Source organism: Cebidichthys violaceus, unplaced genomic scaffold (assembly GCF_023349555.1).
Source record: "Cebidichthys violaceus isolate CVI_PGR_0920_01 unplaced genomic scaffold, fCebVio1.0.p SCAF_2, whole genome shotgun sequence".
In the NCBI taxonomy this organism is placed as follows: Eukaryota; Metazoa; Chordata; class Actinopteri; order Perciformes; family Stichaeidae; genus Cebidichthys; species Cebidichthys violaceus.
This window is the reverse complement of record NW_027176372.1, coordinates 14,588,618-14,612,334: the sequence shown is the minus strand read 5'-3', so window position 1 is coordinate 14,612,334 and position 23,717 is coordinate 14,588,618. Positions and strand designations below refer to the sequence as shown.

The window sequence follows — 23,717 nt, the reverse complement described above, 5'->3', positions numbered from 1 at the left end:
CGTGACTGCGGAACCTGCAGAGCTGTAATGAGGGAATCCATCAACAAGGAGCAAAGAGTCAGCACAGCAAGAAGCAGGTGCGACTGTATTTTGTACCATTAAAAAAAGAAGATTTGAGACTTTTTTTTAATTAACAAAAAATGGAAATAGAACAATTATAGCAACTTCAGGGCTGACATTTTTGGTGAAAATCCTTGAAGCATTAAGTAAATGACCTGTTGACAAATGAACAGGCTAGATGATGAATAGAAAGACCTCCGGCACAAAAACAAAGTCATTTCCTTACTTTTGCACTCCAAATTTCCAGGAACCTTTTTTCCCCTTTTTGCAAGTACGGCATTCCCTCAATAGTCAATCAGTCTAACCTCATATAATTTTTTTTAAAAACAATGTGTGTGTGTGTGTGTGTGTGTGTGTGTGTGTGTGTATATGTGTGTGTGTTTCCTAACAGCTGGGCTGGTCCTACTGAACCAAAGCACCATGGATGGCTGCTAATAACCCACCCTAATAATCCCTACATTACCTAATGTCTTTCTGCGATCAGTGCCATTAAATGCCCATTCATTATAATGCCAACAGTTAGTGCTATTGTGACTAAGGTCCCAGAGGTGGGACCTGAAGCTAGATGATGGCTGGTTGACTCTGTAGTGGTGCAGCGGGTTGGCTCAAGCACTTGGGTGGTGATGCTTGGTGATTACTGAGGGTTCCACAGAGGTGAAGCCTGGAACGGAGCTCCCTCAGCAGGGCATACGGTTAATGAGCACTGGGCGTGCTGCTGGAGCCTCCAGACTGGAACGATAGGAAATATACACACAAGCTGGATATTGTACTGGGATACAACCACACATACACACACACACACACAGTCTCAATGTTCATTTGATCTGTGCTCCATTTCCTCCTCACAGTGGAGCTAAGGGAGAGCCTGCTGAGAGGGCTTGCAAGACAAGTAGCTGAACATTAAACACACATTTGATGGCTTACGTTAAAGTCATACTTTCTGAATCTGGCAAATTGGATTCTTAACAGCATTCATGTGTAGATTCAGTAATGTAATGCAGTAATGGAGAATGTTATGCTATGAACCTGCTTAGACCTTCATTCCACAAGCGTTTTATCCCAGATCAAGTCTGAGTTTTAAGATAGTATGAGGCTTAGCTGTACATGTCTTGATTACACCACTCTGAATGTAGAGCCTAATTAGACTCACGGAGGAGACTCCCCTGGAGGATGACTGGATATATGCTGGGGACTCTGGGAACTTTACTGGAAACCATTAAGGAAACAAGACATTTCCGACCGCAGGGAACAAGAGAAACGGCTGAAAAATGAGGAAAAAATGAGACGCTTCAGGCCTGAATTGTTACATGATTGTGGAGTGTGCGTGTGTGTGTGTGAGGGGGGGTTGTGCATGTGTGTGAGGCCTCTTTGTCCAGGTCGCGTGCCAGACATGGCATGGTAACAGCATGGCACTTTCGTCAGCTCATGTCACTTTCTTCCTCGCTGCAATGAACACACACTAACCACTGAGAAACACACACACACACACACACACACACACATCATGCTGTTAGATAATCATCCTTATCCATATGGTCATCAATCAATCTATCATTGTCATCGCATCTTAATTTGGATCTTCAACTTGTTTGCCCCCTGTGGCATCGGCTGCTTTAATCTTTGTTTGCTTTGTGTTTTCTATGTATGGGGGGGCGGCAGTACACAGTCACAGTCTTCAGAGGAAGCCAAGAGACCGGTTTAAATAAGAAACTCACAGTCTTCATGTCACTTTCAACTGCTGTTGGAGAAACTGACGGAAAGTCTTCATTAGAGTTGAAACGTTACGTGAAGCGCGGGGTCGGGGATAGTTAGCAGCAACGCAGTTGAACAGCGGCGGAATCTGTAATGGCACCTGGAAGCAATTGTGTTTCCCTCCCTGGAATATTTATGTATTGGTGAATTATTCTAAGCATGTTCCCAGTGTTTATTTCTACAATGATGCCTGGCTGCATGGCAGAACGACCACGCAGCCAATCTGTCCACTCTGAAAGTGGAGTATGAAAAAAAAACGTGTGTGTGTGTGTGTGTGTGTGTGTGTGTGTGTGTGTGTGTGTGTGTGTGTGTGTGTGTGTGTGTGAAATGTGCATCCATTGACAATGCAGCAGCAAACTTAGTCCAACTGTATCCCTCATTATTAAAGTAAAGTCAGCCCACCTCCCCTCGGGCTTCCCTTTTTATATGCACCACCCCACATCCAAACACTGTTAGAGACTCATAAAAGCTCAGCATAATATTTTGATATCTGTCGTCTTATGCTGTTATAAAGGAGCCAAAGGGGAAGGAAGTCGCATTCGTTTGTGGTATTCATTCCCATCATAACACACTTGCCCCAGTTTCCCATGGGGATGTTTGTTGTGATGTCTTGTGGCACCAACACAAACAGACACAGTCTGCTGGAGGCCCAAAGGCCTTGTGGATGTGTTTAGTCTTGGTGGGCATGACACAAGGAGAGGATTTTGGAATTCTTCGGATGTATGCTTTTTTTCTCTTCACTGTGGTAGACTGAGGAATTTTATCTGCAGTGATGAGGGACAATTCCAGATTATTAAAATTTGGGATTTATTTTATGATCATCCAACTACTTAGGTTTAGAGGGGGCAAATCTTTGGTTAACTATCTTTGAGAAGGCTCACACGGTGAGGTGCAGATCACTGTGAGCTTCTAGGCAAGTTGATCATTTAATTGCAATGAAATTAAACTAAAAACTAGTTATCCTGTAAAAGCAGACTCTGAGTTTAGATTCCCACAAGCCCCCAATGTGGGATGTTTTCTTACTAAGTGATTAGAAAATAGTCTGGGGTAAAGAGGGAGGTGTGTATCGTATGTCGTATGACGGTTCTGGAGGGTGGGTGAAAGGTGACACCCTGACAAGTGGTGTTTACGAGAGTAGAAAATACCAAAGGACAACTGTGGGCCGCCTTGAATACGAGATAGAAGGAGAGAAAAGAGGAAGGTGACTGAGACAAAGATGTATGTGAGTGAAAGTGAGAGGAAGACGAAGTCGAGATTCCAGGCAGAAAGACGTGACAGCGACATGAAGATCCCTCTCAGACTGACACCAGCTCTTAACCTGGAGGTCAGAAAGAGAGAGAGGTGTGGAATATATAGTATGACACAACTTCCCGGAAGAAACTCTGCAAAGTTTGTCTCTTGACTCTCTTTTATTGGGTGAATGTGTGCTGGACAAGTGGGCCTTGCAAAGAAAATGTGAATGGGTATGTGTGAGGGTCAGAGGTGACCTGTGTTAGAGTACAGTGGCAGATTTATTGGCTCCACCAACCCTGAAGGCTGGAGGTCGCATGCTGACTTTGTTACATGCTTCAGCTAACACACACACACACACACACAGAGCATTGGGACACACTGAATACAAACCTGCTGATGCCAGGTCATGTGTGTTGAGGTCCAAGTAATCGATAAAGCAGGGAATGAGGCTTGACTTCCCACCTGGTCTCAGGGGTAAACCATATAATGATTAAGATGGAGGACAGCGGACATTGATCAGTAAAGAAACAAGCTCAAGACCCGGGGATGAAAGGAGAAAGTCGGATCGTGTTGCTCAGTATCATTAATATCTATTAGGAGCGGTGCAAAGCTTAAAACAGCCAGACGTGGATGAATGAGAGGCCGAGGAAGAAAAAAGAGGGAGAAGTTTCTCAGGGTCTTACTGTTGCCCCTCTCCTCCTTGCTTTATTCATTCATTATCTCCCTCCCTTCTGCTGTCACTTTGCAAGGAGTGCTTTTATCTCCCGTGTGGTGGTTTGGTTATGAAATCTAAACCTGCAGGAAGAGTGTTTACATCAGTTCAACTTTTTATTCTGATGTCGACCTGTAGTGCATGTTTCCGCTACTTTATCCTCCCCTCTCCCTTTTGATGTGTTTCGTGTCAGAGGTTTATCTTACCCGATGGGCGCAGAATATATTTGTATGTTTGGACTTGACAGATTGGTTTACAGAAATGGTTCAACCTTTTGGTCAGTAGGCCTAATCTTCTCATCTTTCCAAGAGTTAGAGGAGAAGATTGATGGCGCTCTCATGTCTGTCCGCTAAACGTGACCAAGGAGTTGGTTAGCTTAGCTTAGCACAAAGACTAGAAATGGGGTTTGTTCTGTTAAAGCAGTGTTGCTACTTTTCGTTTGTTTTAGGTGGTGGCCTTTTTTTAGTCCTGATGCGGAGCAAAGCTAACTGGCAGCTGGCTGAAGATAAACCGCACAGACACAAGATGTGGTATCAATCAAATAACTCTCAGAAAGAAAGTGAATAAGTATATATCCCAAAATGTCTAACTTTTGTATTTTAACAGTACAATTAGAGTAGGATGTGCTATCTAAGGTTTAGAAGTCGACGGTATGTTTAGAAAAGCTCCAGTCACTCTCACTTTTACTATGTGTGCGTATGAATTTAAATGTCTGGAATTCATCTGCACTCTTCTGTCTTAAACGGGTGATTTAGGTTTGGCGTGCTCCTCTTCCCGTTAGCGTTCCCTGCCAAAATATGAGACTTGATTTTGAATTTGGCATTTGAAACATTTGGTCCCTTGTTGCACCTTGATTTCCTGCAACGATGGATGTGTTAAACATCGGCTTTTAGAAATGACTTCAACAGACGGTTGATTGAGAGGGGAGAAGTGTGCTGTAAGAGCCATTTGACTGAATTTGGTTTACTTTAAGGCCATTTTGGCTTAGCTACAGTCAGGTGCATGTAGACAAAGCCTCCATTGTTGTAAAACCCCAGAGTTCATTTCACTATAAACCTCTTCTGACCGATTTATGAGACAGCCCCCATCCCGTGAATAAAAACATGAAACATTTTGAAAGCGCAACTGCTTGGAGCGGATGGCAAGGGCCTTAAATCATTCTCGAAACTGCCCACACAATTTATTTCTTGTACTGATGTATCATTTTACCCACAACACCCGTTGATCTGGGACTGTGGCTCAGTCCAAGAACATGTCTGTTGGTCAGAAGGGCGTTACGGCCGCTAGCGGTTTTCTTCCACTCCAGCCTGCCTGGCAGACAAGCGCTGAAACTTGAAGCCATCCCAAAGACGTTCTTCTTCGGCACATCAAGCTGACTCCAAACCTTGTTTAGTGTTTGGGCTTGGGCTTGGGCTGGGTCAGCCTCTCATTCCTTGGTTTCGGTTCAGCAAGAAGGGTTGGTAAATGATGTTTCTTCTGATATCTTTTATCACTGACCAAACAAATCCTGATATATAGAGCCTAATTTTTTTTCGACTGCTGTTGGCGACCTGAAAAATTAGGGAGTTTGGCTTTTAGGCCAGCAGCAGCCGCTGAGGTAGCTTGGCAGGTACAGCAGGAGAGCTGGAGGCTGGTGAGTGGTTCATATTGGGTGGAAAGAATAAATCCCATTACATCAAAAAGTAAACGTGTGTACGGAGCAAATGAAGGGGACATGACTGACTTCGGATGATGCGTTAGATGAGCGTGTGTTGAGTGAAATGAGCTAAATGATGGCTCGTGCATTTCTCTCTCTCTCTCTCTCTCTCTCTCTCTCTCTCTCTCTCTCTGCAGCTGTGGGCCACTATCTTTTTCCTACGCGCTCCCTCTCGACCCTTATGCAAGGTCACTACATTATGAACTCTGATACAGAGATGCGATTGGTCACCCGCAATGAACGGCACATACCTCTGTCATGCGCTCCCAGCTGTGTTTAACTTTCATTACTGCACATGAAGGCTATCAGACATATCAGCTGTGTCAGCCATCCATCACATTCACAGCTGTCAGGCACACAAACTAGCATAGTTTGAGACACATGCACTCACACAACGTGAATACTCTCAAACACATCTGCGTGGAGAAAAGAAAAACTTCAAGGATATTTATTGAAAATGATGTTGTATATAATGGGTAGATGAATGGTGGAATGTAAACTCACAACAGTCTGTAACATCAGACTGATCCAAGTCCATCACCAACTCTGTCAAAGGCTCGACAGCCATCCCAGCCATGTTCTCACCGCAGGAACCTGAGCAGCTGATTGGACCAAATATGGAATCCACCAATTGGATAAAGTGACGCATGACCTCCTCCCATAAAGTTCACACTGGGGCAAGTCTGCACCTGCCACAGACACACACTACACTGTTCTAGCACTCGAATCACGCAGTATTGAAAGGGGACATGGGTTAGGTTACATCAGTAACATAGAGCGAGGGACAGAAACCCTGCAGTGATGGCATCGTATCTCAAGGCACTATGAAATGATATCCTTCTTACGCACACCTGTATGCCTAAGCCTTTGAAATAAACAGATGATCATCTTTAAAAGAAGCAATTGATAACCCTCATTTTGAGATATCTAAGAGTTTATGAGTGATCGCAGAAGGAGCAGCACTGACGTATGTTGATGTCCCAGCAGACTGCAGCAGCCGCTCAGATGACATGATGCTGTAGTCTGCTGACTGTGATATACTCAAGTTGAATTTCAGCCAGAATGTCATGATTTTAATGGATTGCTGTTTTGTTTTTTTATCCAGAGTTTCACCTGTAAGTTTCACCTGTAAGTTTAGATATTGAAGCTGCAGTACCAACTGAATGATCTTTTTACTGATCTAAATCAGCTTTTGCTGGGCATGCATTGAGAAGTTTTACTTTTTTTTATTTAAGGTCATCAGAGAAGAAAATGTTTATATTCCCTAAACTAAGTTTATGAAAGAAATACTGTTTTGTGTCAGTCAGTACCAAAATGCATATATATATATATATATATATATATATATATATATATATATATATATATATATATATATATATATATACATCATCAGTATCTAAAATTAATAAACCTAAATAATTCTGATTAAGAAAACTTAAATAATAAGCCCTACACCATTCTTTATTATTACATTATGAAATCTATATTTATTAATAGGTACTTATATGTGTCTCATACTGTATTTAATAAGTGCAAGAGTTGTCCTGCACAACCGTTTTGCCGTGTCCTGGGAGCAAATGTCTTTTTTGTTTGTCTTGCTATTAATAATAGTATTTTTGTATTCTAATTCAGCCAGAAAAGTCAGAATATATTGTTATGAATGTAAGAACCCTAAAGTAGGTCTGGCAACATCACAGCTGTGTACATATAGTTGGCGTGCATGTGAATATGTATGTGTTCTGTTTGCAATGAGCCAAGACCCCAGATTGCAGATGTATTCACTCATCATTTTTTCAGTTGTTCTACACTGAATGGCATTTGAATTGTTTCAGGGAGCCATGTGAATATTTCCCAACATGGATATTTTCTTGCCATATAGTCTGTAATACCGAAGAGCAGAGAATTTGCTTCATTTTACATATTATTTGTACGTACCAGTGGTTTGCGCTGTGCCCATGCTTTGCTCAACGCAGTGAAAAAACATTTGTGGTGCCGCACAAGCCATTAGAAATAATGTGTTTCTGTGTGGAGGGCCCTTAACATCGCCTCTGATAAACGCTGGACCTCAACATAAATGTGGCTGCTGTATATTGCCTTGTTCACCTAATTTGGCTGCTCCACATAATCAATCACATCCTTACGTGATTCTTGATCTACATATGACATGGCATTGGAGGTTATTTGCTTAAGTCAGAATGGTTTGGCAGAGCAGAGGGCTATCACTGGGTTATAATTACAACCAGACGAGATTCATAGCCATAGCGGATGGATCAGGCCAGGTGTGCCAGGGCAGAAAGGTGAAATGGAGGAATGGGCAATTAATCCATGAGTGTGTTTAAGACCAGGAGTAGTGTGAAATAGTCAGTACAGAGTCGAGAGAGGCAGTTACACTGTGGAAAAGCAAATAAAGCAAGGTTTAGAAGGAAAAAGGAAAGTTGTGAAAGCTGTGGCAGGCTGCATACGCGAGTAGGAAGTAGGAAAAACAGAAATATTTGACACATCTCTGCTTACTTTATGTTTATTTTATGTGCACGTTTCTGAGAAGATAATATAAGTAATGTCAAGCATAAACATGTCTGCAGAGGTTCATTGTGGGTAAAAATAACTCCCCCGTCCCCCATTATTCATGTACAAACAAGCCCTCCTCCATTTCTTTATGTAGCAAGCCATAGTGTTTGGAATGTCAGTTTAGTGTGTTTATCTCAAGTCACAACTGAGCAATAATCAGCCTCTGGACTTCTTGCACCATGTTGCCCATAAACCACTGGGTGCTCGACGGGCAGCTTTGAGATTGCATGCTCTCACCTTGGCTTCCACAGAGGCGGTCATTAGCCTGTCTGCTTCAGCTGTGAGAGAAGAGGAGAGAAAAACCAGAGCAAGGAGCTAGCTTAAAGTAAGGGCTAAGGGCATGAGGGGTGAAACACCTGTGAAAAAGGAGAGAAATAATGGTGGAGATTTGAGTTTGATCAATTGGCAGGAATTGCACGGGGAAGCAAGACTTGAATTTGCGTTGAAGAAAGCAGAGGGTGGATCTGTCAGGGTTAAAGAAAGAGGCTAGGTGGAATAAAGCTCCCTTTTGAACATTCACACCATGTTTCCAAAACCGTGGCCTGCACATCCTCTGTTACAGCCACACACACACACACACACGCACACACACACACACACAAATGCTGCAGTTTTTGTTTAAAGTCATGGTGATTAGTGCACTTTTCTCTTTAGTTCTTTACACTTGAAGACCCACCCCCGCTCTCCCGTTTTGCTCTAACATGTTCCAGAACGTCAAACTAGAACCACATTTTATGAATGAATGAGGGATACAAGGATAAAAGAGCATTTTATCCGGTTGTAGATCACTATTCGACATATGGCACTGGACGAAACCGACACTTCAAAATATCCTTGTCAAATTACCGCTGAGCACATTAATGCCGCTGACGTTACGTCACATTAAAGGCTCTGATACCTTATCTTGTGCATTTAATGGTAGTCTGGCACTTTGGATGTTAAAGGCCCAATCTTGCCATATTAAGGCCTATGCTCCTTCAGGTAACCCATGTATTTTCGTAATCCCCGCTCTGTGTGCCAGTATATGTTAACCCCCTTGTTTATTCTCCCTGAGGACTGGATTTCCCACCTCCAGACTTTCTGGAAGTCCTTGCAGCACCGGTGGCCCCAATGTGATATGATCTACAAACATAACCCTCATTCTCACCTCGACACTGCACCAATGGCTGCTGTCCTCTGCCTTCAGGGCACATCTCCCATTCGTTATGGGACTCACTGGTCTGAGGGTGGCGATTGGTCACAGGATTAGTCAGGATTAGTCCAAAAGGTTAATAACCAGTCCTACTCAAATCATGCATGGTTGAACTGTTTGAATGTGCAGGATTTCTATTTTCAAGCTAAAAACCGTTGAGGATAGGTGTGACTGTAGAGGTGTTGTGGAGATTGCTCATTTGCGTGCAAGTGTGTTTGTACGCTTAAAACCCTCTTGAGTGCTCAGATTCCTGCGTCTGTGGTTACAGTCTTATGGAAGAACCACCCAGGAGTCTGTATGAATGGTGCCGAAAACCAAGCCTCTCCCATGCACGCCAAACATGTCCAGCGTCAACAAACACACACATCTGAGTGTGAATGCGTGTGCACATGCGATTCACTTGCAGCCGGGGAGGGTTTGTTTATCTGGCGTCTACCCATTTAAGGAATCGTCACGCAAGGGCCCTCTTTCCAAAAAAAGGACACCGACTAACAGACACACTTGTTTTAACAAACTCCAAACAGCTAAACTCTGTGTTTTTCATGGGACTGTCTCTGATGTCCTCTAAAAATAATTACTATTTTATGATATACATACAACAGCATCACAAAAGAAAGGAGATTCTATTTTTCACACAACAAGTGCTGTATACTAAGGAAGAGAAATAACTTGTTCTGCTTCATACAAATGAAAAGTGTCATTCATATTTAACATAACACAGTTCACTCACTTCCACACAATTTGGGATTTGGCTACGACAGTCTCGCTTGGTCTGATATGACCAGTAGCTTATGGTGGCAAATGTTAGCAGACTTAAACTATATGTTGACTGATATCCCTGAGTCATTTTGCTGACTACTTGATTTTAGCGTCTACAATTATCCCTAAATATTGCTGGCATGGCTAAAAGTAGCATATGTTCACTTTAATGTATGTCTTGTCCGTTTTCTTCTAAAGGAATCAATCACGAGATGAGACCTCATGACTTATAGGTGGCCCGCCACGTCAGCTAAACACTTTGCTGGGGGTGACCTCGTTTTCAATCCTCATGCAGCCTTTTTTGTTGCTCACTTTGAACCTGGAAAGCACCTGAAGTCAAAGTCTTTTGTCTTCTGGCTGCTGAACTTTGGGTGCTCTGGTCCACTCTGTTGTGATCTGCTCTTATTTGCTGAGCTCGGCCGGTGCTGACTGTGTTTTGCTGGTGGACTTTCATTGTTTTGACTACGTCTGTCTCTCCGTGTGGGGCTTCCCCGTCTCTGCCTTCGCCTCTCATTAGCTTTGACACACGTGACTACTCAGACAGCCTTTTAGCGCCCGCCTGCCACTCTATGCAAACCACCTGCCGGACATCACAATGGCCGGGGTCTGCTTCTCCCAAACCTGTGCATGCTCTCAAGTAAATATAAACACCTGAGCAAAGTTTCCCACAAGTGCAAGCTCTGTCGCACCGAAAATACAAATGAACTGTTAGAGATTATAGAAATCCAAATAAATGCAGGCATGATGAGCTTTTTGTTGATTATGACCCAATGAATAATGCAGCAGACATAAACACCTCAACAACCCTGCAGCTGTAAGATTACGCAGGCATACTTAGACACACACACACACACACACGAGCAGGTTTACAGCAGCGTCACTCAGCCCTGACAGAGCGTGTCAAGAAAACTATACATTGATCACACTCACACGGGCATGAAATAGACATCCATGCCCTCACACAAATTCACTCTCACTCAGCTACGAGAAATCCACCCTGAAGTCACGCAACACTTGATGCTGAGAGTAAAACAGGAAGGTCGACTTGGTATCGATGTGTTCTCGGCTTCTTATTTCCCAATCACAGACGACCTTTGCATGAATACCAGAGTGATGTTAACTGCACAGCATCCTTCTCTCTCCAACCACATTTCATCGGTCAGAGAGTTTATAGTCGACACACGGGTAAAGAGTTTCTAACACATGCAACACTTATATATTCCACAAGATTAACGGTTCATGTGGTTGTAGGTTTCAACACATTTAGAAATATTAGGGGAACCATATATTAGCGATAAAAACTGATTTAATTGGACACTTTTGGCAAATTGTTGTCAGTTTGAAAAGGGAACCTTGAGGCCTGTGTAACAGTTCAAAAAGCACATTTAAAACATTGGTTTATACACTTGACACATACTCAATTTATTTGTATTGCTTATAAACATGATGATAAACTGATGATATGTCTCAGAAGAAGAAAATGATGCTTCACTTCATGGTTAAATACATCAGGTTTTCATCTGCTTTTTATCTGTGTTTGGTTATTGACAGCACTTTTAAAGCAGCACTTTCACTCCCAAATCCAAAATTAGTCTATTTGAATTTCTGTTATTGGAGTGTCATAACTGCTTGTTTACAAGAGGTGTTGGAGCTCGTATAGGTAATAGGTAACCCTCATCACACATTTAAGCCCAATTCATGCAATTTCCATATTATGTTGTACATTTAGTGAATAATGGTTGAGTCTGGTGCAAAAACTAATACAAAAAAAAAAACACTGATGTTTGACATTATGGGATAATTTAAACACAGTGCATACATGTGGTGCTGATCTTTATTAAATCTACATTGCTAACACGAGAAGATTTGATGGGATGTGGTTGGATTACAAGTAACTGCTCTTTCCTGTTTGATTCTGGTTATCTGATCGCACCCACTGTGAGACTCTATGGGTATGAACCTCTTCTGAGCCACTGAACCCGGGCTGACCCGGGGCAGGAGAGACGAGGGGCAGCTGGGGAATGAATCGCCGCCATGTGAATCACATCCGTTGTCTTTTTCTCTTTCTGTTGCTGTTTACATCCACAGCATGTGTCCTCCATCTTATTGGAGCGAAAGTTGGACAAACATGGGGAAGTGCTGGCAGATCAGGAGACGGTTAGGAAGTAGTAGTTCAGACAAGGAGGCTTTACAGCTGGGCTGAAAGAAGGGAATCCTCACAATCACATCTCCGACCAGTAAACTATTTTAATGATAGCAATTGACTTAGATGTCTCATTATGAGCCAATAGTTTCCGTCTTTGACAAATAGTAAAACGACTCACTTTATATTTTTAAACAAATGCTGCACCTTTATAATCAATCTTTCTGAGCCAACATTTTAGGTTCTGTCTGTCGAAATCTCTGTAATTATATAATAAAATGCATTTTTAGTCAAAACTTTGTATGTCATGTGAGCATAAACTGTATGAAATAGTGATTAAGAGCAAACCTCTAGTCCCCTCTTTGTCTTTATGTGTGGATGCCTCTTCCACATCTCTTGATTGTAATTTATGGAGATTAGAGGGAAATCTGCTACTAGGATTTAAAAAATATGCTGTAAAGACACATTGCCTCCAGCTAACATGGAAGCAAGAAGTCAACCTTCACTACTTACACCCTTCCTCTCCACACACCCCCACCCCACCTTTCTCTTTCTTTCCAGCTAAATTAGATTTTCCCCTGTTGCAGGAGGAGTATTGGGAGGGGGTATATGGATAGATGGATGGATGTAAGTCCTGTGGTCGTGCATACGGAGTATCACATTCTGCTATTTTCATTTGGCTCTTTATTGCTCCCAGTTGCTGGGTTAAACAAAATGGGGCCTAAAAGAAGAGAGAGAAGAGGAGGGGGGCTGCTCCACCAATGCTGCGCTTTGTTCCCTGGAAGCACTTTGTTTGTGAGAAATGTCACAGTAGCTTAATCAAGTCGAGCCAACGGCTACGAGAAACAGACAGAGACCAAAGGTGGCGTAGGGAGCATATTGACATGCATTTGGTAACTTTTACTGAGGAAAGTGTTGCTCTAAATGTTTAGAGAGAGTGAGAGAGGGAGGTTGTGCATGCTGTTTTCAGCATACAGACATACTTGCCACCAGGGAAAGTGCTGATGTTGAAATTACTTCTAAACGCGCTCTGGTTGATTGCACTTGAATTTGTCTTAGTATATGCAGCAAGTGAATCTGTGTGTGTGTGTGTGTGTGTGTGTGTGTGTGTGTGTGTGTGTGTGTGTGTGTGTGTGTGTGTGTGTGTGTGTGTGTGCATCTCTCTGAGCTTATACAGGACTGTGATGTAAAGTATGTATATGTATATATCACTGCCTAGAACATCCCATATAAAGACTAGGACTCTAGGTAGAGATCCAGATGTTTGTTTCTCCCAGTCTCAGGTATTTGACATTCTCACACACACATAAACACACTCATCGTCCTGAGGGGACGGTTGGTCTGCTAGCTGGCTCCCACTCAAACTTTGGACTGTATGTTTTGCCAAATACAGAGAAGTTTAGGGTTAGCTTGAGATACAGCACTTCAGGCAAACGAGTGCACGCAGCCATCCACAAGTTCAAACGCATTTGAGTGTGTGTGTGTGTGTGTGTGTGTGTGTGTGTGTGTGTGTGTGTGTGTGTCTTCTCACTCGGTTTCCAGGGAACTCTTTACATGCTCATATATTCAAATTCAGGACAGCTGATGCTGAGTGAGCGTGCATGAGTTCAGCACTGCTTGTGTGTCCCTCAAAGAGATCTTTTGTATTCACAGGATGTAGCTTTCTTTCCTAACTTTTTTTGTGGAGGTCCATCTTTCTTTCTTTGAAAGTTTTTCAACACCTGTAAGAGTGAAGGACGACCTCTTCCTTCAGCAGTTTTCCTCCCATCTCTGCAACAGACTTTTTTTTTTAGGTTTTGATAACCTAGGAAGAGAAGAAGAGAAAGGAAGTCAAATTATGATATGTCAAGTCTTTTACTCTCTGTTTCTATTTATGTGTGCTTGTGTGACATTTTCTGGCCCTGGTATGCCACCACGTATGCTTCAGGAAGTCAAGACTGTCACCTAGGTCACTTCATGTGTCTGCGCGTTTATGTGTTAGTGTGTTTGTTTGTCTGTATCTCAGTGGGTATGTGTTCCCTGCTCTCTCCTGAAATAGGAATCTGAACTACTTATACACACACACACACACACACACACACACACATACACACACACACACACACACACACACACACACACACACACACACACATACGCTCTGCTCTCCAGGGCTGCTGTTTTTCCCATTAATTCTTCCAGTCAGTCCAGTCCTACATCAGCTTGTCATCGCCCACCTCCACTCAGGACCAATCGCGCTCCCATGTTTCAGTCACTCTGACGCCCGCTCCTCCAGCGTTTGGCGACCGACCTGTCAGCATGCCGACGGCTGCCTTTTATGTCTCAAATAAAGGTACAGCAGGCATGGCACCCCGCGACCCATATCTTATAATGCATATCCCTGCTTGAGGAGGCCCTTTATATGGCCAACGACCATGTTGTACAAGGATGTTTAAGGGACTGTGAAGTCATCCATCCATTCTCACTGGCTCCCTTCATCTTTTTTTGTGTCTCCATCATTGCAGTATATCTCCTTGTCTGTCTCTGCAGTTTCACTTTTCTATCCCCACTGTCTTTCCTCCCCATCCCGCCCATCTTACACATTCCTCTCTCCCCTCTTCCAGCTTGTCCTCCCCATCTCCCTCCCCTCAAGGGAAATGCTCTGGCCCTTTCTGCAGAGGCCTCGCTCCCCAGTCGAACAGCTCCGGGCTGCCGTTTATGGCTGCGGGGGCTGAATGTGAGGAAGTAGAGCCCACTATGGGATATGGAGACTGTTAAATAAATGCTGCGGCTGGCAGAGAGTGTGTCTGTATGTTAGCTGGCGTCTGTGTCTGAGGTTTGAAGGTGTAGAGGTGTTAAATGATTAAAATTGTTCATACATACATTTTAAATGAGCCAGTAAGCTCACAGCTGTACTCATTCTTCATTGTTACATTTTAAATTGTTTGTTCTTGTTGCCAACAAGGTCTGGCATTAGCTACAAATGGCAAACTAAATCAGATAAAGAACAAGAAGAAACAGTACTTAGGTGAAAATCTGGTTCAGTGGTACACTGTGTCCTGGGCCAATCTTCAACTCGACACAGGCAGCAGTTCACTCTCTTTTTTTAATGCTATTTCTTAAAGCTTTGAATTCCAAGTAATTGATAGCGTATTGCTGCTGCATAAAGGAGGTAAAGAAGGATGAAAGAGGGAGAGGTGGACGGTAGAGGGAGGTGGAGGAGCATGGTTGGGCTCTCTTTGAAAGGAGTCAGGAAGTGATTAGGCCACTACAACAACTCCAATAATGACAATAGGGAAAACATGTCTGCAGCCACAACCATTTAGCATCAGGAACGGTACCCAGTATGGTTCCTATTTCAGTAAGTTATATGAGTGTGGGAGTGGGCACATGGAAAGAAAGAGAAGAAGTAAGGTGTTACCTACAGGAGGGTTTCAGACCAAGGATAATGTTTAGTTGCTGTTGTTTTACCTCACAAGCTTTCATTCCTTACACGTGCATTTTACAATGACTATGGTGGCACCTTTGAAACAATGGGTCTTTGTCTTCCTCGCGTTTCACTTATAGGTCGAAAAAAGCAAGGAGCTCAATTCTGACAGGCGACTGTATATTTTACTATCTGAAATGACTGTAGCTTTCTTTCATTAGCTTCATGATGTTTGATAACTCTTTGATTGACTGGTTATGAATAAACCCTGTAAAATGGAATTAAATATAAAGCATATCATGCCAAATAAATCAAGTTAAAGCTTTAAGTCCCGGTAAAAATGTCAATACTACTACCTGAGGATCCGTGGAGAGGACATGGAAATAAGAGATCACATGAAAACATAAACATGGACAAGCAACACAAATCAATGTGATGGTCAGTGGTTATAAGATAAGAAATGCTGAAAAAGACATGATGAGCCTCCAAAGTATCCCTCACAGCAGCACCATGAACACAGCTTCAACATGTGGAGAAATTTAAAGCTTGGCCTGCCGTTCAGTTGTTAACCTTAAGGTCGACAACCTTTCTGAGCCTGACTTTTGTTTAGTCAGTTGCACCTCTTAAAACAATACTTCTGTTAAACGACCAGGCAGACGCTGACGCAGAGCTGTGGTGGTGTAGAAATGATTCATGGTCTTGTAGCAGCATGAGGTCTGAGACTCAGACTCGGGCCTCATCATCTCATGGTTTCGCAATAGGTCTTCTGCTATTTTTCAAAACTTTACCAGACTTCTCCATTAACAGCAGAAATCCTTTCAGCGGAAAGGTGATGGTGCAGCTGCATCGCTGCAGGGTCAGAAGCAGAGAACAATGAGTCTGATGAACCTGATGTTCAGCCAGAATACAAATCCGTTCTTAAATACGCCTGAAGGTCCAGTTCGTTCAGTCTGACATAAAACCGTACATTTGGTTCTGAGTGTGACGGGATCTTTGTTGTCACTTTGTTTTTGTTGCTAGCATCTGAAACTTTCCTTTCATCACTTAAGCACAGATTGTTCAGCATTGTGCCAGCTCACACAAAGTTAATGCCAGGCAACACATGACCACCAGCAGTGAAACACCAAGTGATGCTCGCTTGTTCTCTACTCATCCGTGCAGTGCTGATTTGGGTGATTTACTGCTTTGTTGTGTGTTTTCACAGGACCTCCAGGAAAGCGTGGAAGAATAGGAAGAAGAGGGGAACCTGGTAAGTGACGCTCGCCACCTGCTTTGTTTGTTTGTCTCTCATTTTCTCTGTTTTCCTGGAAGACTCTTCGTCTCCTTCCTCCCTGCCTCACTTGCTCTCCCGCTTCTCCTGGGTGACTGGATAAGTTCGAGGGCTGGTAAAAGCAGTGACCGACAAGTCAGGCCTAGGGATGATGGGCTACAGTTGGCCCTTCTCCCTGTCCCTCCCTATCTGCGCCGACATAGTGCAAACCTTGGCCATGTGGTTGCACTAACTTTGCCCAGATGTCGGTCGTTCTCGTTGAGCGGTAGCAGCTGCAGTAGTGCGGGCCTAATGAGATTCTCCCTTGCCAACATCACTACCCGCCATCATTCTGTTGCTTTGTCTTTCCTCCCAGACCGTAAAAACACTCATCGAGGAACCAAAACAGCGCAGAGAAAAAGACATAACTCCTGTTACTCAAGGGGTCGTCATGACAGAGTCACCCTCATTTTAAATGTTGACTCCACCAAATTGTGGCGCAACACTGTCAGACGATTTTATCGAAACCTGCAGGACTGTAGTTGTTCTGCAGGATATGTGTCAGATGGGAACACTTCCAGTCTGGTTGTGATTCATTGTTGTGGATATTTAGTTGATGAGATCTGTTCCTGTGAAGATGTTGACTATGTGAAAGCTCACCCGTAACTTTAATGCTCTACTTAGCGCACCGAGATACTTTCTGGAGTTATCTCACTCTTTCAAAGCACTACGGTATATTTGAAATGAAATCTTGCAAGCTGTTTGAGCGCCTTTATTTATTTTTATTTTCTGTTGTCATCTGGCAGGAGCGGGTTTGGTTATTCTTATGAAAATGAAATCATGGACTATATAATAATAATAAAATTATTTATTATTATAAAAATAATAAAACTATTAATATCAATAGGGTTATTAACATATTGATAATAACGGGGCACCACCCTAGGATCAGGGACCAATAATCAAACTATAAATGAAGTATTAAAATCGGTGTTCACTCAAAATGTCAATAGTCAAAGTACTACTACACATTCAGAGTGAACAGTGAAGGATAAAATCAGAGCATTGACTATTACAACCAGCTATTATCACACACATGCACAAAATAATAGAAAATCATAGAAAACTGCTCTTTAATTAAAGCTATAACAGAGTTTATTTATCTTTAACAATACTGATAAAAATTGATAATATTATAAATAAACAAAGATCTATTGTACAATTAATACCTAAAACTACGTGGTGAGGGGTGTATATGTGTGTGTGTGTGTGTGTGTGTAAGAAGGGGGGGAAGAAAAAGAGAGAGAGAGTGATAGCGCAAGATGTCATGTAAGTGATTATTAGGCAGCGATTATTTAACTATAAGTACTAATGAAAAACTAAGACACACAATGAAGGCCGTGCTTACACACCACGTGTGTATGAAATAAGCGTAACGGCGTATATGTGTGTGTGTGTGTGTGTGTGTGTGTGTGTGTGTGTGTGTGTGTGTGTGTGTGTGTGTGTGTGTGTGTGTATACGTGTGTGTGTGTGTGTGTGTGTGTGTGTGTGTGTGGGTTAGTTTGAAAAGAAAGGAAAAGAAGAAGAAAGCACTCAAATTAAGGCAAATCCTCACCGCAGCAGTTATGTACAGTAACTGTAACTCTATCACACAGAAGCCCGACTAGCGAATTTAAGGCTCCGCCACCGCGGACCTTTAAGACTTTACTCGTGGTGGCGGATTTAACCACAACAAAGCTCAAAAGTATGGAACAGCAATATTACAGCAGCAGCACAACAATTATGTTTCACAGCACTGAACTGGACTCGGCGGTCTGTAACATACACAATACACGGTAACAGTACAGTTAAACTTAAAACAAAACAAACAAGGTAACAAACACACTACGACCTCTCTCTGCCCAAACAAAAGCCTCTTACTTGTCACAGGGACTCCCTGGGGTTCCCGTGGCTCTCGTCCAATGAGGCACCAGTGTTGTGGTACAAACAAAATCTGACACTCAGGTGACATTTTGACGCCTGATGTTGGCGCAATTTCACAATCTAGACTTTCAAAATCACATGCCGGCCTTTCTCTTTGTTTCAACCACATGGTCCCAACAATCCCAACTCTATCGAGTCAAAGGATAAGACTATTCTGTATTTTTGTTATTGTCAACAACGCCCATGACATGGTTAAAACCAACAATATGTTAGTCAGTGTCTTGAAATGTTTTCACTTCCGTAGCCTGATTGTGGCTCTCAGTACCAGTCAGTGCCAATTGAGTCCAACTGAAGACATAAATCTTTAAATAGAAACCACAAATATATAGTTCCTTTTCAAAAAGGCTCAGTAAGTTCCTAAAAAAGCCTGGCACTGTAGTTTTTTAGCAAACATTACTCAAGCAGAAATTAAATTGTATTTGTAGGGTTGCATGACAATGTATGTGGGATTGACCCAGTGCAACATTGTGGCTCACTGATGTGTTTTTAACAGTTTTTGGACAACAATGGTAATAGTTTTTGCATTCTCATGAGATGTCTTGACAATAACAAAAATACAGGATATCACCAGACTTTCCCTTTAAATCCCCATATCCTCCTAATTATTCAACCTCTTAATCAACAGAAATACCTCTGAGGTCTTTGATTCAACCAGGCAATCACCAGGATCATACATGACTGTGCTTTAATCAGGGCGTCGTGTATTTGGAGGATTATTATTACGGGAAGGTTCGCCGTTGAGGTTTCTCCCAAAATAGGACACCCGTTGGCTGCTCATTATTCATCGCAGGATGGTCTGCATCCTGAATGTGTGGTTCTGTTTAAGTCGTGTCTCTTGTTGTTTACTTATGGCGTCCTCACGTTGCAGCCTGGGTTGTATTGTGTGGGGGTAGGTGGCACCGAGTGGCATTTGCACCATCCTCTATCCGATAACTCTGGGACAACTTTTTACAAGACCAGAAGAGGTTTTTTTCCATTCTCTCAGAATAACAAATAAAAGCGGAGAAAAGAAACAGAAACACAAACTTGAATAACAGGAAAGAGAGCAGACAGAGCAGTGTTGATGTCTCCTGCATCAACACTCACTATTTTATTCTTCAGTTTGCTCTTTTACTTGGTTTTCTCTTCTGTTTACCTCTCTCTCTCTCTCTCTCTCTCTCTCTCTCTCTCTCTCTCATAACCTGTCTCTTTCTTTCTCATAAGCGTCCACACTCACACACACCTGTCTCAAGTTCCATGGTTAAAGCCGGTTTCACTGCGGCTCTCCAACTAGTGTGCATTTGTTTACCTAACTGTCTGGCCCATGGGGTCCTTGTCCCGGCGTCTAGACGCAGCTACATTTGATTGACCTGGTCTTCATACCTCATAAACTTCAACACCTCTCTCCTCTTTCCCTTTTCACCTCTCGCCCCAACCACCTTCATTTTTTCATACCTCTTTCTACCGACTCTTATCCCAAAAATTCCCTTTCCCATGAATCAATCAGCAAACTTTAAGGCTCACATATATTCTGGTCACGTTAGCACGACTTTTTAGATGTTTAAATAGTAACAAAACACCACAAATAGCCCACTTTCCCCCAGAGGAGGTCTGTTTTCAATCTTGCTGAGTTTATGTAGATGTTTAGTGTTGCATCCATGCTGATGAGCTGTGTTGTACCACGACTGCAGTGGTGGCATAGCTCCAAATCGTGTCATGGACTGTAATTGTGTTAACAATCACATGAATCAGCATCATGATTGGTTATGAATTTAGATCAGATAAATATGAACCAATCACTAATATAGAATATTTTAATGGCAAAATGATATATTCACGGGGTTCGGGTGGTTTATTTGTGCCCTCGGCCTCTGACTTTTAAAAGACTGTTTTTTATAAGAATATTCCATTAAGACCACTAAGAACGAGTGGAGTCTTTTGATCGTTACTGTTGTTTTTGGTTAGACTAAGTAAGAAAAGCAGAATGTACATGTTGCTGCTGAGGCTCAACATCAGAGAAATTCAATCAGATCTGAAAGACTGCCCCGGAGAAATCTCGGAGACATCTTTTTCTATACTTTAAAGGGACACACACTCTGCCAGCACACCCCCGACCTTTTCACTGCCTGTTTGTCCTCCATCTGGTATGCCCATATCTTCTTAGGAAACAAAGTCTTGACATGACTTCATGCCCTAATGCAAAACATGGCCCATTATCCAGAAGTCTGTTTATCATAACGGTTCACCACAAACTCCATTGGCAGCAGCTCTAATGAGCTTGTTCTGTACCGTATTTAGGTGGTTAATTACAGTCATCATCTAACAAACCACATTGCCTTCGCAGTTGTTTTGTTGTTCACCACTTTTCTGAGGAATTGATTGCTGTACAAACCAAAGGTTACCATAACTCTCACACGCTGTGCTTCATGTGTCAGATGTAGAGAATATATTTTCTAATGCCTGATTTCTCTTTTTGTGTTGCAGGACTGCCTGTAAGTACAATTTCATCTCATCCAGGTAGTATTAAAATCAACTAATGAGTTATTGAACATAGATCTGTTAGAGTTACATTACTTTCACGCTCACATACACACACTACACTAATACTACACATATTATCCTTCAGTATACAAACTATGGTTTTTCTCTCACAGCAGTAAAACATGAACACATGGACACACAAACTGTCACAGACACACTCACACATGTGCATCCACAGAGCGCGGCAACAAATGGACCACCTAGGGAGTAATGGATGTGTGCATGTGTGTGTGCTGCTTGTATGTGTGTGTGTGTGTTTGTGTGTGTGTTTCATGGTGATGGTTTGGGAGTGGTGACTTATTAACAGCAACGTATTCCCCTCTCTGGGACTATAACTCCTGCTGACAGTCTATCACACACACAGCAGATAAAACACACACATACACAAAGATTTTAACATTTTCAAATTAAATGCTGTTACCTGCCTGGGAAAAGTGACCCTATTCTGATTTTAGTTCATATATTTATTTTTTTATTTGAATTATTTTGGTCAAGTATGGCACAGGACTGAGGTACTGTCGCACCTTATACATTGAGAGAAAATTGTCTGTGCAGCTGGTTTACACTAAGTGTGCATGAAACAATTTATTATTTTTCTCACTGGACACACCCAAAATCTAGCCTCTAACACAAAAAGGCGAAGAGAACGTGTGGTAAAACCTGTGAGTCACCTGTGAGAACAATTTGTCCGAGTCAAGTTTATCGACTTGAAACCGCCAAAAATAACTCGAAAACAATGTCGATGGCGATTTTTGTTTTCTAATTACACAATCAAACAAAAATCCAATATGTGCACATGTTTGTAAGCAAATGAGGAGCCAAAAAGTTTGCACTGTAAACTTTACTGTACTGTAAATCCAAATCTTCATTCATTCCAGCTTCAAATTTATATAGAGTCATTTAGTTCTTTCATAAATTCTTTGTACGAACCAGTAAAAACTGAACCATGATCCTGTGTACCATTTAATACTTTAGAGTAAAGTGTACCAGGTCTTGTGACCTGTATTAGTGTATTTAAATATACAGCTGTTGGTTTCTGTTCTAACCTGTCTCGATGCTTCATGCTTTAATCTCTAACCTCACCAGGGCAAGGCTGGACGGGATGGATACCCGGTAAATTTGATTTGTTATTCATCCTGTCACTCTTCAATTCACCCAATCACATCTCTGTTTCCCTTTCCTTCTTTTCTCTGGATTTATTGCAAATTGTCCTGCAGCTTCATTACGCCTTCCTCTGTTTTTTCCTCTGTGCACTTTTTGAAGAAATTACATTTACTCGAATCGTCACCTGGTTACATGCCTCTTAATAATGCTTCCTTCAACATTTGCTCCTCACTGATGATGCATCCTGCCCCATGACTGATAAGTGGCTCAAATACAGTTGTATTTAAACATGATACAGTTATATTAAAGCACAAACAGACAGACTGCCCATTGGTAAAATGAAACAAAAGTCTTTTATTTTCCACAGGCAATTCGAAACATCTCAACTTTCTGACTCAAGGCATAAAATAGTGTCATAAAACATATTTAGCACACGTATGAGTAAACATGAAGAGCAGTAAACATAAATCTGCTCACAGATCTTGTGAAGATGTCATCTATAAACTGAAGTGTAAACCATACCAATGAAAATGTAAAACATTCATCCACAAAGCACAAATTATGGCCTTCAGCTTTTAAATGCTTTTACTAATGTTTGAACAATTTAAGAGAAGATGGACCTTATTGTCCTTAAGGGGAGATTTTGCTTGGACAATAGTGCTGCACACAGCAAACAGCTTAAAACAATACATAGTCAATAAGACAACAGGGGTACTACAAAGACGCAGTAGAAAAAGATATGTAAGATATTACACATGCCCTGAAAGATAAAAGAATATGAATACAAATAGGCATTATAGAAATCAGGAGAGAATCATAAAAGCCATAAACCGATAATACATAATGCATGAAAACAAAATTCAATAAATGTGAACATCCTTGGCTTCTGAATGCAAAGCAGATCACCGTTTTCCACAGTGGTGGAATGTAACTTCACTGAGGTGCTGTACTTGAGTACAATTTGACTTGAGTATTTCCACTTTATACTACTTTATACCTCTACTTCCCCACATTTCAAAGGAAAATATATTTAAATGTATTTACTCCAATACATTTATTTGATAGCTTTAGTCTCCAGTTACTTTGATAATTTAGACTATAAATACAAGATATCAACTAATGAAGTAGCTGTTATCGAAGGACAGGTACCTAGCAGTAGATAAAGTAATTCAAATTAGTCTAAACTTCACCAGCTGCAACATTAATGTGATGTAATGCAACAGTAACAGCAATCCAGTGATGTATTATATACAGTATATTACTCTGAACTGCATCTGATGCTTGAGTAAAACTTTGAATGCAATTGCAACCAAGTATTTTTATGCTGTAGTGTTTCT

General features: G+C 41.9%; 1 protein-coding gene across 1 annotated transcript in view; it reads left to right on the top strand.

Moving 5' to 3' along the window:
• The window catches only part of LOC137875423 (collagen alpha-1(XXIII) chain), a 117,410-nt gene that overhangs the window by 63,636 nt on the left and 30,057 nt on the right, over positions 1-23,717 (top strand). Inside the window, 2 exon segments of the mRNA XM_068714630.1 lie at positions 16,729-16,793; positions 22,363-22,389. Of these exon segments, the coding sequence (XP_068570731.1) occupies positions 16,729-16,793; positions 22,363-22,389 (92 nt within the window).